At 37.9% G+C, this 16,185-nt stretch overlaps 2 protein-coding genes across 2 annotated transcripts; both read left to right on the top strand.

Annotated features, from left to right (window-relative positions):
- Window positions 1–1,132: 1,132 nt before the first annotated feature.
- On the top strand, window positions 1,133–5,267 carry LOC110905132 (uncharacterized protein At3g49140). Its single transcript, XM_022151016.2, has 10 exons — window positions 1,133–1,362; window positions 1,597–1,792; window positions 2,301–2,403; window positions 2,494–2,561; window positions 2,762–2,947; window positions 3,032–3,145; window positions 3,789–4,121; window positions 4,228–4,380; window positions 4,464–4,559; window positions 4,961–5,267. Exons 1-10 carry the CDS (start codon window positions 1,262–1,264, stop codon window positions 5,063–5,065), a joined length of 1,455 nt encoding a protein of 484 aa, XP_022006708.1. The 5' UTR covers window positions 1,133–1,261; the 3' UTR covers window positions 5,066–5,267.
- A 2,497-nt stretch (window positions 5,268–7,764) lies between these two features.
- On the top strand, window positions 7,765–14,430 carry LOC110905131 (protein REVEILLE 6). Its single transcript, XM_022151015.2, has 9 exons — window positions 7,765–8,196; window positions 11,137–11,194; window positions 11,366–11,489; window positions 11,557–11,730; window positions 11,838–11,945; window positions 12,594–12,703; window positions 12,798–12,857; window positions 13,528–13,632; window positions 14,115–14,430. Exons 1-9 carry the CDS (start codon window positions 7,970–7,972, stop codon window positions 14,163–14,165), a joined length of 1,017 nt encoding a protein of 338 aa, XP_022006707.1. The 5' UTR covers window positions 7,765–7,969; the 3' UTR covers window positions 14,166–14,430.
- Window positions 14,431–16,185: the final 1,755 nt, after the last annotated feature.

Raw genomic sequence — 16,185 nt, 5'->3', positions numbered from 1 at the left:
TGACTTATCGAAAACTGTTTCACATCTGTATGTATAATTGCAAGTTGCATGAAAGTGGTGCTAGTACGAGCTGATTATTATTGGTAAGTTAGTAATGACTGAAATCAACATCAACTCAATCCATCTATGATAAATGTGATCAGCAGTACTTGATTAACAACTACGAGCAATAGTATATGTGATTATTGGTAACTTGTCATCAATAAGTGTGATCAGTGGTAACTTAAGTTGGGCTTTTCTTTTATAAGGCAACTAACCAGGGGCGAAGTATTGTGGATGCCCGGGGGTGCATCCGTCCACCCCAATATTTCGGTTAGAAGTGTATAAGTTCCGATTTTTCGTCCGAAAATTTTAAAATTATATAGGATCGCCCCCCTGATTATTTTTCCTAAATTGTATATCCTAAATATTTATAAACTTTCTATATAAATGATGGGTAGTTTGGTAGACATACACTTTGTTTTATTTAGAACTATTATTATTTGACCCGATTTGAATCGAATAGCCAACCCAACCCCACCCGAAACATAAGGATATGAAAAAAAAAAATTGGGTCCCATCACTTTACGCCCCCTCGAAACTTTTGTTCAAGCTCCGCCACTGCAACTAACATTAAGCTTCTTGATTAATCAAACGGTGTTTTCCAATGCTCAAGTCTCGGGTCACTTTCTAAAGAGTTATTTACATGTTTTAACTCATCCAAGCTCAACGGATCTAACTAACAAGACCTTAGCCGCTAGGAAACGTATGCGTCGATATAAATAAAAGTCGATTTACGTTTCGATGTAAAATGCATCGAGTCAAATATAATACGTTTTCGTACTTATTTTCTATGTACGTTTTCAGTTGGTCACCCGATGTTATAGATTCGTGTTTTTGTTTATGTTTTTCAGTTAGTCACTTGATGTTATAAATTCGTGTTTTTGTTTTACATTTTCCCTGATTATATGTTCGTTGTTCGGTTATCATGGTTTTACACCCCTGCCGATATAATTATTATAAAGTTAAAGTAAGCAAAAACACTAAAGCGTCATATTACCGATTTACCGGTTTTGTTCCGAGTACAATCCGAATTCCGAAGATATTTGGTATAGAATATTCGATTAACAAAAGTACAAGTATCCTAAGCACAACCTTCTTCCCCCACCCAGAAACAAACTCGTCTTTCTTTTTATATAATCGGATAAAACTGAACCTCAATAAACGCACGCACTATCTCCGTCCGTCATCAACAATCTTTGATCTCCAATCGAATACGGAAATGCTGGTAATTGAACCGGCAACCGCCTTCCGTATCCCCACCGTCCGATTTGCGCCCGATTCCCGCCTCCTCTCCAACTCTCGCAGCTCACTCATCCCCTGGTATTACTTTACTTACATACAATTCAACTTTTACTTGCTTCAACCAGATTCATTTACCGTGTCTTGTAAGTAACTAATTGCTTATTATTCACTAATAAATGTATTATGTAGAACATGAGCTAAATTTGAGCTGATATTCAAACGAGCTGGCTTAATTAACTAAAGAGAGGTTTCATATTTTGGGGATGGTACTTATAATTATTAAGTAGCATATTTTGCATTGATTTTTGTTAGCAATAAGATTACGAGAAGGAACAATTTGGGGAAGAACAGAATTAGGGCTTCGGCAGCAGAGGAGCTGTCGGGTCCGGTGAAACAAGCGAAACCGCAACGATATCATCCGTCTGAGGACATTTCGGACTCTGAAGAATCCGATGAGAATGGAGATGCGATACTTGGACCTGCTGAAACTAGCAGGACTGTTATTGAGGTATTTAATTTTTCTAATTTTGGAATCATATGTAGGTAGGTAGATCTTTGATGCTAAAACATAGAATTATTACTAGAAGCTAGTAAACAAAGTCATATTATTCGTTAAAACGGCTCTCCTTTATTATGATATTTTAATCTGAAAGCAGTTGTGACTGTTAAACAATAGCTTAAAGGGTCAACATAATAGTGCTATCTTCCTCAGGTTTGTTATGTGGCTGGCTTGAGTTGTAACGTTGTAGCGGTTGCTTTTATAACATGATTTGATCATTTCTTGAGTCAGTTAACACTAGCAGGAAAGCGTCTATGTGCCTGTTTTCTTTAAGTGAATGTGTCTGATCAGTGATCACTGATGTCAGATTCACATCCGTCTCCATTTTCAAACATGTGAACTGACTTCTATAAAAGAGAACATCTGTTGCACAGCTACAAATTGTTGATCGTTTCTGCACTGTAGATTTATACAATATCAAACATGGTGTTGACTGCAAGCTTGTTACTGTTGCCAGGTAAACAGCAAAGCGATGCTTATGTTTTCAGGTGCGGTAGGTGATGGAGTCCATGAGAATATCTTCTGGCCAGATTTGCCTTACGCCACTGATGAACATGGAAGTAAGTTATCCTCTCAAAGATCCCGTTGCGTGAATTTTCTTACGGAAACTTGTTTTTTTTTACTCAATCTCCTGTTTTGATGCCTCTCAGATATATATTTCCAAGTGAAAAATGACGAAGACATTCTTCAAACTCTTACTTCTGAGGATACCCTTGTGGTAAGGAACATGAATTCATGGTTTATAATTATATCTCACTCAGCCTGTTGAATCGTATTCAATTTGCTTGACAAGGCCAAGCGTTCTTTGTGGAAAACGAACCTATTAAGTACATTATTTTAAGAGTAGATGCATCTAAAGAGTAAAGACAGCCATCTTTTTCAAGTTATGTAGTTAATTAACCAATAAACTCAATGCAGCAAGTCATAATAGGCTTAGACACGACTGAAATGGTCAGTGAGATGGAGCTGTTAGGCCAAGCAGAGTCGGATTTTGATATGGAGGAAATTGAGGATGAAGACAGTGGGACGGATGACGAGGATAACGATGATGATGGTGATTATGATGACGATGAAGACGACGATGAGAGTGGCGGCTATGATAATGTGACAATCAATGCTTTATGTGTTTTGTTCTGTCATTCGCCAGAAATATTGTTATAACCTTTCGTTCATGCCTAAATGTTGTAGGAATGGGTTTCACTTCTTGAAGAGGGGGATGATGACGAGGATCCCGGTGATTGGGCAAAGTTGGACACCATGCGTTCTTCCCATCCGATGCAATTTGCTAAACAGATGGCACAGGTAACCGTTAATTCATTTTCTACGTTCATTGTAAATTAAAGGCAAATTGGATTTAAATAATCCCAACTTGCTCAATTTGGCCGATAATAATCCCAACTCAGTTATTGGCCAATAATAATCCGGACTGGTCCACTTTTGGCCGATAATAGTCCGCCGTTAAAAATAGCTTAACGGAGTTAAGCTTTTTTCCGAATTACAAACCGATGTTTTATGGATTTTGATCAGAACGAGGATACGATTCGATTTATGTAAAACTTACCTCGAAACGGTGCTTCAAACGACTTGATTTTTGTTAATTGAAAGTTTAAGCACCCGAATTGAAGCACCGTTTTCGTCGCTTGGGGCAGTATTTCGAGTTAAATTTTATATCAATCAACTCGTATCCTTGTTCTGATCAAAATCCATAAAACATCGGTTTGTAATTCGGAAAAAAGCTTAACTCCGTTAAGCTATTTCTAACGGCGGACTATTATCGGCCAAAAGTGCACCAGTTCGGATTATTATCGGCCAATAACTGAGTTGGGATTATTATTGGCCAAATTGAGCAAGTTGGGATTATTTAAATCCAATTTGCCCAAATTAAATGCATCACTTGTATATTTACTGGCATTATTGTTTTTGGGTGGACCTTTTTTCTTGTCAGTTTGTATCGGATGATCCGGTAGACTACATGGACCAACCTCCTGCTGGTCTTGCTATTCAAGGCGTTCTTAGACCTACATTTCTCGAAGAAAATTTTGTCATAAACAAACATATGCTTGACAGTCAGTCTAAAGATGAAGAAGCAGATCAGATACCTGAAAGCAAAGAAGAAGATTTAGACGTCATCAATGGCCATAGGTATGAACCGGGACCATCCCAAGATGGTCCAAACTCAGAAGAGGAATCGCAGAAAGATCAAGTTTCAGGAAACGGGACTTCATATTATAAGCTAGAGTTTGTAAAAATTCATTTGATCTCAGCCCATGGAAATCAGGTATTTTGAGATCTTGACCTGCAACTTAATAGAGTTTTTGCGTTTATCTTTGTTACTGCTATTTTGGAAACAAAAAAAAAACATAAATATAACAAATCCTCTACAGACTTTTGTTGAAGTGGAAGATTTTAAGAGGGCTAAACCTGATGCTATTGCACATTCGGCTCCTAAAATCATATCCCGCCTTAAATCTGGTGGAGAGAAGACAACACTAGCCCTTAAATCACTATGTTGGAGATGCAAGGGACTTCAAGTGGAGGTAACATCTGTCTTCCAACGCTACGTAAAAGATTCTTGATGATGTGTTTACAAGCAAGTTCTTACTTGTATAAGATGTGACAGGAGGTAGCTGTTATTGGTGTGGATAGCCTGGGATTTGATGTAAGAGTGTGCTCTGGAAGACAAGTTCAAACATTGCGGTTTGCATTTAAAAAGCGGGTAAATATGTTGCTGAAGCAAAGTCATGATTAAACTTTATAAATAATTTATACCATCAGAACTATCTTTTTGGTACACATATCTTCTTGAGTAAACTTCCGTTTTGCTCCCTGAGGTTTGGTCACTTTAACGGTTTTGCCCCAAACCTTTAAAAATAGCCATTTTCCTCCAATAGTTTGCTATGGTTTTTCCATTTTGCTCCCCGCCTCTAGCTCCATCCAACCTGTCTGTTGAGCAAAATGGAAAAACCATAGCAAACTATTGGAGGAAAATGGCTTATTTTTAAAGGTTTGGGGCAAAATCTTTAAAGTGACCAAACCACAGGGAGCAAAACCGAAGTTCACTCTATCTTCTTTTATCAGAATTTAATACGCGTTTGTGATTGGAAAACGTCTTTGTAGGCCTCTTCCGAGTACAGTGCGGAGAGACAGTTGAATAACTTATTATTTCCAAGAGTTCCAGGCAAGCAACAAAAGCAGAAAGAAGCCCATCAAACTGAACTCTAAAAGACAAGAACCCAAATTTATGGGTAAACCTTTGTGGTCATCATGTACATAGCATGCCATTTTTTCTGCTCAGTTTTATCATTCTTTATAATCTATAAGATTGTAAGTTAACAACTTAACAATCATATGCTTCATACTCATTCATCATCCTTTCACACCCCTTGTGTTCCCCTCGAATCATCCAAATTTATAGTTCATGACATGCTGTTTTCTCGTATTTACAACAATTTTTTTGATTGTTTGAACAAAAGGGTGTCTGGGATTGCTTTTGGGGGTTAAAGAAATTGGGTAACAAGCATTCCCTAATACGAAAGATCTCTTGGCGAGTGGTCAAGGGGAGGTGGGAAGCTTTGCTTCTCATGAAGATCCTGGGTTCAAATCCAGGCAAAGGGGATTTTAATGCTAAGTCGGCGATACTAACTACTAACTAGTTAGCGACATCCTAGGCAAAGGGGATTTTAATACTAACTTGGCGATACTAACTACTAACCAGTTAGCGACATCCTAACCGCACTCTGTTAAAAAAACATTCCTGGACAAAACAACTTATTGCTATAACAAATAGACAAGTTTGGAAAATGTCGCTGGAAATATGATTTTTTACCGACTTTACATAAGAATAATTCTGTTTATATGAGATATATAATATTACTAATTTATGAATTTGCGTTTTCTTAAGAGTTTCGAAACTTGCTACAATGTGTAATATTATGAATTTATAATTCTTCTGTTATAAGAGATATATAATATTACTAATTTATGAATTTGCGTTTTCTTAAGAGTTTCGCAACTTGCTACAGTGTGTAATATGGAGCTAAGGTTGAACGAGATATCCATGCTTAAAGTAGATATGAAATTGGAAAGAACAAAATGGTAAAATTTGTCTCAAATGGTAAAATTTGTCTAAAATATGCGGTGAAGAAAACTGAAGAGATTTATAAATATGGAGGTAATATGTTTGGTTTGAGGGGGCTCAACCATTGCAGAGGCTCAAGGTAAAGTAAAGATGGGACCCAAGGCAAAGTAAAGACTCAAGGCCCTTTTTCAAATATGATGGTTATAAACAGTGGGGCAACTAAGTTTTTATTTTGTGAGTGTGGATAATAAACTAACAGCTAAGTTTTTGTTTTGCGAGTGTTGATAATAAACGGATTCGTAAAAGTAGGATTGAATTATGCGGATCGAACTATATGTCAACTATTTTTGCAAATCTTTAGGCCTTTTGGGTGCTCGATAAATTAGGGCCCTAGGCCCAAACCCAAATCTCACGATATAGAGCTGCCCATGTGCTTGGTAAGTTTTAAGCATTCACATTGCGTTTTGCATTTTTATATAAGTGGGTTATGCATTTTATCAAAAGTAGAGGAAAGAGAAAATGTTATTATTCTTCTATATATTTAGAGGAACAATGTTTACCTATACTAATTTTTTAATATTTTTTTAAAGTTGTTGGGAATGAAGGAGAGAGGGAAAATAATGATAAATGTACAAAAATATTATTTAATTGAAAATGAGATAGAAAATTGATGAAACACCGATTAACGCCAAGGTTAACCGATGGGGTTAATTCGTTTATGGTGTTCAACCTCTTTCCTTACTCGTGACAATAGCTCGAAACCTGCAAAACAGTAACCACCATCAGTCTCGTTAAGAGGGGGAGAAAGGGGATTTCCCTCTTAACCAGGCTCCGGCGTGAGAATAAATACTGTTCTGAGAGTAATAAACAGTGTGTGTATAGAGTGAGTATGGAGAGAAAAGATCCTGAACCTGAATGATGAAGGGTCCTATTTATAGCCTGATGGTGAAGAAGGAAGGAGCAGCTGTGCCAGCTGTGGGCGCGTGCCAGCTGTCCGACCAAGGGGAATATCCTCTTGGTCTGCTCTGTCACGGCAGGTATAGTGGTACACGTGGCGTTCTTACATTTGCCTACGCTGGAGACCTCGTACCGGTGTTGTCAGCTCTGCTCCCTGATTTGCCGCAGGCCTATGTGGCGTTCTGCGAGTGGTGACACGTTGTGTCCTTTATGTCGAATAGAGCATCTTTGGCGCCACCTGTAGATCTTCCAGAAGTTTCTAGAAACTTCTGGATTCCTTCGCTGATGTGGACGCCTTGTATGCTCAAAAGTGGTGTGGTCCCTGCCATGTAGGCAGGGAATTTGGGACCATACCTCTTCAAAAATGTAGTATTTTTAATATAATTATAGAAATATAGATCGGGGAAGGGATGTGAATTGTATGCTCTTACAGGGGCGATGCTTTGAAGGGGCCGGGAGAGGCGCCCGACCCCCCGATTTTTTCGGCCAGTAGTGTTATATATGTAGTTTTCGTATAGAAATTTTTAGGTATATATGTTTTCGACCCCCGGTTTTATAGAAATTTTTGGGTATATACGTTTTCGACCCCCCGAAAAAAATTTCAATCTTCGTCACTGTGCTCTTATATGTTACTCCATTTTATATTTTGATTTGAATGACCTAAAAGCTTCAAAGTGGTGTAATAGGGTAGTTTTTTGGTATTGTAAACTGTATTGAGGGATGGTTTTTTCACTTTTATGTATTTTAATTGATACAAAGGATATGTCGACTGCTATACCTAATGCACTTCTAGTAATGGTATCGTAAGGAATTGAAAGATATGTCGACTGCTATACTGAATTGAAATAATCGATATATATAAAAGATACGTCGAATGGAATTGAAAGGGGATATGTCGACTGGAAATGAAAGGATTTCACTCATACTCGCACTAGTTTATATAGCTGATTTTGACTATGTTGACCTGGTGGTGGGGGAACATAAGTTTTACGGTAGTGGTCGTGGTATCCTAAGGTGGCTTGTTCGAAACAAAACCACATGATCTCTTCTCCTTTTTCACTCTTCTTCAAACCGCCCAAACACACCAACACATGGTATCGCTGCTGTATCCAATTCCACCAACCCAACCCTTCTACTCCGATTCATCTCCCATGGCGATTCCTAATATCGGCTCTTTCTCCGCCCCCACCGACGTCGTGGCTCCGCCTTCACCCGCCGATGATGCTTCCAAGAAGATCAGAAAACCCTACACCATCACTAAATCCCGCGAGAGCTGGTCCGACCCCGAGCATGACAAGTTCCTCGAAGCACTCCAACTGTCAGTTTCTTTATACTTATTTCTCAATTCTAGGGTTTCATTTTTGTTCCAAACTTTCTAAAAATTTTGTTAACCTAGGAAACTATAAAATTGATCAACTAGGTTAATTTCCAGGTTATTGGAGTTCATGTGATTGTTGCAATCCCGGTTGTTTTTTTTTCTTTTAGACATATAGGGGATTTAGGGTTTAAATCTCATTGTATGGTGTCAAAGCTGTATCTTATATTGATTAGGTCCTACTGTCCTAGGTTGTTAAAAGCTCGAGGCGCATAGGGTGAGCCTGTGTTGTTAGGTATATCGTACACACACACGAGAAAACAATAAACGAAAGCGGTAAATTGACACGTGAGATTTACGCGGTTTGGTCGGTGTGACCTACGTCCACAGGCTGTAACTAGTGTTATGATATTGTTATGAGGTGGTGAGAATTACGATAGAACTGATTTAGGGCTACAATCTTTTGGAACAAGAAATCGTAATTATGGAAACATTCCAATCTGCCCATATGATTTAGCTAGTCTCTTGGGCCAAAGACTCCACACATCAACAGCCGCCTAGGCGTAAGTCGTTTAAAAAGCGCATGCTATCTTTTAGCTGTTTCAGACAGGTTTTCTTCCTGTTCAGTGCGCATGTGCGCCTGGCTGCACCTGCACTCAAGGAGCTTTGGCTGATCCGAGCCGAGCCTCACTTGGGCGCCTAGGCATGCGCCTTTAACTACATAAATCTGTTTACTTACAATAATGGCTGATCCTACCAAATGTTGGAAATCTGATCCACCAAAACATGTAGGGTGCTCACCTACTAAAATGGGATTAATCGGTCAACCAGGTTGCTTATTTTCATGTTCGAGTCAATTTGTTTTCTTTTCCCTAAATGTTAGGACACTAGAAACATGGGTTCATGGGTCATGTGTTCTCTCTATGTAAAGAATTGTTTATTCACGAGGAATGACAGTGAGTTTATAGATGAAGAAAATGTGTATTAATTTTGCCTCATGGGATTTTGTGAATTAAAATTGATTTTTCCATTGCTAGTTTAAATTTGGCAATTTGAATGGTGTCCTTTGGATGATTGGATCCTATTGTAGTATTGTTAATACTAGTGATGAATCTGTATCTAGTATCAATAGTGGGCTGCTCTATGAGCCGGTTTGCGTGGTGCTTTTGTATCTGTACTGTATCGATACATAGGTTATCCGTCCTATTTGATATTCAAATTTCTATCTGTTACCTACTTTGATTTACATCACCAATCATCTTATTCGTAACACCTCTGAAATCTCCAATCACTACTTTGATTTTCATTTAAGCTGGAGCTAATTATTTCTCCATGAAGAGTGTTGGTGGAACAGTGAAATCTTGTCATTTAAGTAATTATATCATCATCATCATCATACTTGGTAAATCTCACCAATAGCAAAGCTAAGGTAGGGTCTGGGGAGGGTAGATGTAGACAGCCTTACCTCTACCCCGTAGGAATAGAGATGTTGCTTCCAGTGAGACCCCCAGCTCGATTGTAGTTTGTATCAAGCCTTGGACCTAAGACACATGACACTCAAACAATCGGGACAGAGACTGATTGGTGCATGTACCCCCGTGTCTTTCAGCTATCAACGTCACCACATGATGCATGATTAACCATCCGCCGCTTTTAACGTTATTTTCACGAAATTAGTAAAATAACGTTAAAGTTAGTACCATTTCACTTTTCCCCCCGAGCGCCCACACATATATACATTATATGTGCACACATATAAGTAATTATATCAAAATGCATCAAATAGAAGTTTATAATCCCATAGGCTTGCACAACTTAATGCACATTTCACATATTAAAATGAATTCTGCAATCTGCATAATCTCATTTTAGGCATATAACTCTTCACTGGACCACCTATTCTTCTAGTTCTTTCTTGAGATTTTTTATAAGATAAAATATATCCTAACCGTGTCAATGATTGAGCTCTATTTCAGTTATTTGATATATAATCTAATATTTTTACCATGTTTAGTAGGGCTGTTCACGAGCCGAACCGAGCGGACCTTTGCTCGTGCTTGGCTCGTTTACAAACCGAACCGAGCGGAGCGGCTCATTTAAAACCGAGCATCAAATCAAGCGAGCATTTTTCGAGCAGTAAAAATTCCGAGCAAGCGTCGAGCGAAGTTCGAGCGATTTGGACAACCGTGTCGCCCAATTTAAATTTGCTGAGAGAGATAGTGACAATGTTGGGTTTCAAGTTTATATGTCTTTAAAAACATGCACATTTCATGGCATAATATTTTTCTTATGAATAACAATGTTGTGGTTAACGAGGCGATGATTATATTGCACGAACAATTAAGTTGAGAGCAGGAGACGATCGACTTAGGGTAACGACATGAAACATTGAGGTGATGAACAGACTGTCGTTTATCGGTTTAGCGTTTAACTTTTAGTTTTGATTTTAATTTTTTATTGGCGTGGTTGGGCTAGTACGTGTAGATATAGTTGTAAATTTGTATATAGTTGACCAAAATCTAATAGATTGGTACATATAAAACTATAAATTTAATTTATATTTAAGTATATATGTATGTGTAAGTGTGTGTATATATAGGTGTATGTGTGTGTATATATGTATAATTTATATTTGTGTATATACATGTTTATAGATGTATGTGTATATGTATATATATACTAATTAAAATAATAATTCGAGCCGAACCGATCCGAGCGGACCTTTGCTCATGCTTGGCTCGTTTACAAACCGAACCGAGCAGAGCGGCTCATTTACAATCGAGCGTCAAATCGAACGAGCATTTTCCGAGCAATTTCCGAACGAGCGTCGAGCGAGTGACGAGCGGCGAGCAATTTGAACGGCCCTAATGTTTAGCAACTCTGTTTAATAGATTCTCATAGGTGACGAGTTATCTGATTGCTGTTAAATCGTTTAAACTACAGATTTGACCGTGACTGGAAGAAAATTGAAGCATTTATAGGATCCAAAACTGTTATCCAGGTACATTATATGCAATTTCTTAATTTCAGCACTTTTTTGCTAGAAAATTCATCAACTAGAATTAAATCTACATGACCTTGTCAACTGTCAAGCTTGTTTTTTTTTTAATCTTGTATGCTATTTAAATAAAAATAAACAAGTGTGCGTGACGATGGAAAACAATGATTGCAGATTCGTAGTCATGCGCAGAAGTACTTTCTGAAGGTCCAAAAAAATGGTACTAATGAACATCTCCCTCCCCCTCGTCCTAAACGGAAGGCGACTCACCCCTATCCACAAAAGGCTGCAAAAAATGGTCAGTTTCATACAACTTTATGACCCCCCAAGATCCTTATACTGACTCGAGGTGTAATATTTGACAGTTCCAGCAGTTTTTCAAGTTACGACGTCTTTTCAAACAGCTGCTCTTAGCGAACCTGGATTTGTACAAGGGACAAATTCCCTTACACTGGTGAAACAATCTGTATCAGATGCAGCCATTTGTTCAACAATCCGTAACCCCAAGGATTTAAGTAGTTTATCCCAGATGGTCAAAGGTAAGGAATCCGTATGTGCTGGTGTGATTATTTTTATGCAGTATCTTTTTCTTTTTTATTTGCTTGTATTTGTATCTTGCTGTTTACTATCTTGTCATTTGTTACAGATGATAGGGTATCCACAAGCCAATCAACAGATAATAACTGTTGCAGCAGTAACGAGAGGGCTCTTAAAACACAACCCGCAAACGAAATACATGAGCTTCAACTTAGAGGTAATTTACTATTTTACTTGGGCTGCAAACGAACCGAACGAACACGAACAAGACCTTGTTCGTGTTCGTTTGTTAAGAAATATACGTGTTCGCGAACCGTTCACGAACACTTATCGAACGAGATTTTATGTGCGTGTTCGTTTGTGTTTGTTTGTTAATTTTAGGCAACGAACAAAAATGAACGTTGACGAACACAAATGAGCACAAACTAATGTTCATGAACACAAATGGAAACTAACGTACACAAACAGTCGTTCATGAACAGAATATATAATACACTGACACTTATTAGATATTTAATTTGTCGGAATTTTGAAGTATCTAATAAATATAAAAACTAGAAACACTAATTAACTATCGAACACAAACGAACACGTTACCGAACGTTCACGAACATAAATGAACGAACACGACCTCTGTTCATGTTTGTTCATTTAACTAAACGAACGAAATTTCTTGTTCGTGTTCGTTTGTTTAATAAACGAACGAACACAAACGAACTTCCCGCCGAACGGTTCACGAACTGTTCGCCAAACGTTTGGTTCGTTGCAGCCCTATATTTTACCATTCCGATATGTATTTTATTATGATGCAACATATTTTCAAAGTGGATGTCTCAAAATGTATACTATTTTTGTCATGTTGCAGTTCTACCGGACTTCGCTCAAGTTTATGGGTTTATTGGCAGCGTCTTTGATCCCAATACCAGTGGCCACTTGCAGGAACTCAAGAAGATGGACCCCATTGATGTTGAAACAGTATGCAGTGCCACCTTATTGCTTTCGTCAATTTTCTAGTATATAATTTTTGGTAGACGATAAAGGCTTGTTCATTCATGCTCTTATTTTTCAGGTACTGCTGCTAATGAGAAACCTCTCAATCAACTTGACAAGCCCTGATTTTGAGGATCATGTAAGATTGCCTAGCTTTATTTCACAACCTTATAGTATAGGGAATGTATTTACAGTTTCACACACACATTCTCTCTCATTCTTTTGAAATCAGCATGTGCACTGGGTGGTAATGTCTTGGTTTTAAATTGCGTGATGCGCTCCGATGCGTTTAGTCCAAAAAACTGATGCGTGATGCGAGCGCATCACGTATGTGATGCGTTCTTTATAAAAAAATAGTTAAAAATTATTTATACATAAAAACTTATAAAAACATACTTAAAGTAAAACAACTGACGTAATTAGAAGATAAGAGTTGTGTTTTTTGGTTCAAATCAAGCATACTAAGATGTTAATTATGGAAAAAACCGAACACAGTTCATAAAATCTGGAAAAAAAGCATAAGAAACAATGTTGCGTGCATCAGAGCGCATTATGCGATGAGCACATTATGCGAAATGCGCGCAATATTCTCGCATCACGTAAACGCATCGCATCAGCTGTTGCGATGCGCCCTCATTAGTGCATTGGGTGCATCACGCATTATGCGCGCATTTTAAAACCAAGGGTAATGTTTTACCAAATATTTTCTAATTGTGGATAAGGATATTTAAGTCAGACAGATATTTCTGTTTGAATGTTGTTAAACCCTAATTTAGCCACTTCGTTTCTGATATTAGTAATGCATGCAGATACGTATGTTATCGAGCGATGAGGTTGAATCTGAGAAAGAGAACTCAGATGATGTCATAGACACTCTTATCGATTGTCAACCTGAGCAAGTCGGCTCACCTTGGGTCAGTAACACTGCTCTCTCTCTCTCTCTCTCACACACACACACACACGCGCGTGTACTGGTTTTATTAAATCTTAAAATTTTGACCATTTGTGTTTGAATTGGTTGATTGAGCTGTCTGTTAATTTTGAAGGATCAAATGGGTTAAAATAGAAATTTTCAACTAATCTTTTAATTAACGGGTCGTGTTCGGGTTTTGACTTGGTTTATATAATAAATAGGTTGACCAGCCAACCTGTTTAATTAAACATGTTAACCCACTAACCCCTTTCTGACCTATTTAACCCATTTTTTACACCCTATCAACCCAATTAACACGTTTACAATTTGATTACTATCTGCCAACCCATCAACCGATTTGACACGCTTAGATGGGTTAGAGGGTCGTGTTTGGGCTACACGATCTTCAGTGTGTGGGTTATGGTTGATGTTTATGCCTCATATAAAAAAAGATACTGAGTTGGGCATGGTATGAAATGGCAGGACGTAAACAGAGCAAGTAGTGGGCCCCCACAGCTATGCCGTTTAACTTAACTTTGTTGGCTGACAAGTAAGAAAGTCGTGCTATGGCTTTTCAATCTGATTAGTTGGATGTAGCAACATACACCGAAACTGTTTGAAGTGATATATAGAAAGACACCTGATTGCGGAAATGTAACATATGTAGGCCTACCATATGTATATCTGATTTTTCACATTTTTTTATGGTGCAGTGTCTTGTAAAGTTATAAAATTGTGTGTATCCTTGGCCTTCCGTGACACATTCACATCTCTATCATCGTATCATATTTTCATCGTACCAAACTGCTGCACTTTTAGTTGAAAATGATCTATTCTGATTCATATGCGCAATGTGTTGCTAGTAGTATTAGTAGATAAAAGTTCATAAATTAAGTCTTAACTAAAAGAATGTGTTGCTAGGTGTAAATCCCAACAACTCTTAGCAGTTGCCAATATTTAAGTCTTAACTAAAAGAATGGTCGATGCCGGTTATTGGCTCACCCTCCATCGATAAACCCCATATAACGTTAACATCCAGTAGAGTTATTGTTGCCTCATCAACAGTTAAATGAAAAATATGGATTTAAGGACGTCATCTTTCAACCCACACACGTATCAATGCATATAGTCCAGCACCCACAATCAATTAGCCCACCAAAACCGACGTCTCAAAATATTTTAAACCCTTAGATCAATTCCGTGATACATGATATGCTGCCAAAATTAGTGGTCGTGTGGACGTTCAATGGAGGTTCGTCGACCAATCCATCTTTAAAAACGTTACACCCGGCATTCATTGCCAGGAAATAAGAGATCATGATATAGTAGACCTGGATTTAGATGTAAACATCTTGATATAGTTTTATGTAAACATCTTGATCTAGTTTTACCCATTTCACTTGCCACACCAGCGGAATGACTACTAGAATGTTTTATTGATCTAGTTTTATGTAAACATCTTGATCTAGTTTTACCCATTTCGCTTGCCACACCGGTGGAATGACTACTAGAATGTTTTATTGATCTAGTTTTATGTAAACATATTGATCTAGTTTTACCCATTTCGCTTGCCACACCGGCGGAATGACTACTAGAATGTTTTATTCGGTTCGTGGTACGAGCAGAATACCCATTATTATATATATAATTGAAGAAGTTGTTAGCTACAGTAGTAACTAAATTGATTTGTGGGTGACTCACAAGCAAAATCACATCTAGCCATGTGTCATATGTTATCTTTTAATTTTGATAATAACTAGCTTTTTAGTTTTCCGGTACATACATTATTAAATTCAATCATAAGGTTTTCATAAAAAAGATTTACTAATGAAGTCCACATTCAACAACTCATAACTTTTATCCCCTTACATTTTTTTCAATATGAGCCACAAAAATCATTCAACGTAAGGCTTAAAAAGTAAGGTATTATAGAGCATGTGAAATTAAGATGATGACTACCACCTGCTGAACAAGGGCGGACCTAAGCCCAACCCAAGGTGGGCGGGCGCACCCCCGGGGAAAAAAAATTAGTGCTAATTCCGTCGAAAATCCCGTCCGCACCCCTTGAAATTTTTCGTCCGCACCCCATGGATTTTTTCGACCGCACCCTTGAAATTTTTCGTCCGCATCCCCTAGGTAAAAAGTGTTATCAATTTATATTTTAAATTTTTTTAGTAAACTCTTATTTAAAAAAAATACTACCTAAATTATATAACTTTTAATACCTAACTAACTAAACCCAAATACCCATACCTTTACCCACTTATAATTCCTAACAAGATAGCCCACTAAGTCTTAGCCCATTAACCAAACTCAACAATATTTCAAACTATAATAAAATAATTAAAGCCCAAAACCTTTAGAAATTCTCTCCCGCTATCTCTCTCTCTAGCGTCCCTGCACTGCCAACGAACAACATCACCCAGCGGCAACAGTCCAGCAGCCGGCGACCACCGTAATCAGCCACCATACCACCGTCGTTTGACACCAAATCTAACCGGAATCCGAACACGGGTAAGTTTCTTTGTTATTTTGATGATTTTGGTTGATATTA

The sequence above is a fragment of the Helianthus annuus genome, chromosome 14 (assembly GCF_002127325.2).
Source record: "Helianthus annuus cultivar XRQ/B chromosome 14, HanXRQr2.0-SUNRISE, whole genome shotgun sequence".
NCBI classification, from domain to species: Eukaryota; Viridiplantae; Streptophyta; class Magnoliopsida; order Asterales; family Asteraceae; genus Helianthus; species Helianthus annuus.
The sequence above is the reverse complement of the archived record's forward strand: the minus strand, read 5'-3'. Positions and strand labels throughout refer to the sequence as shown.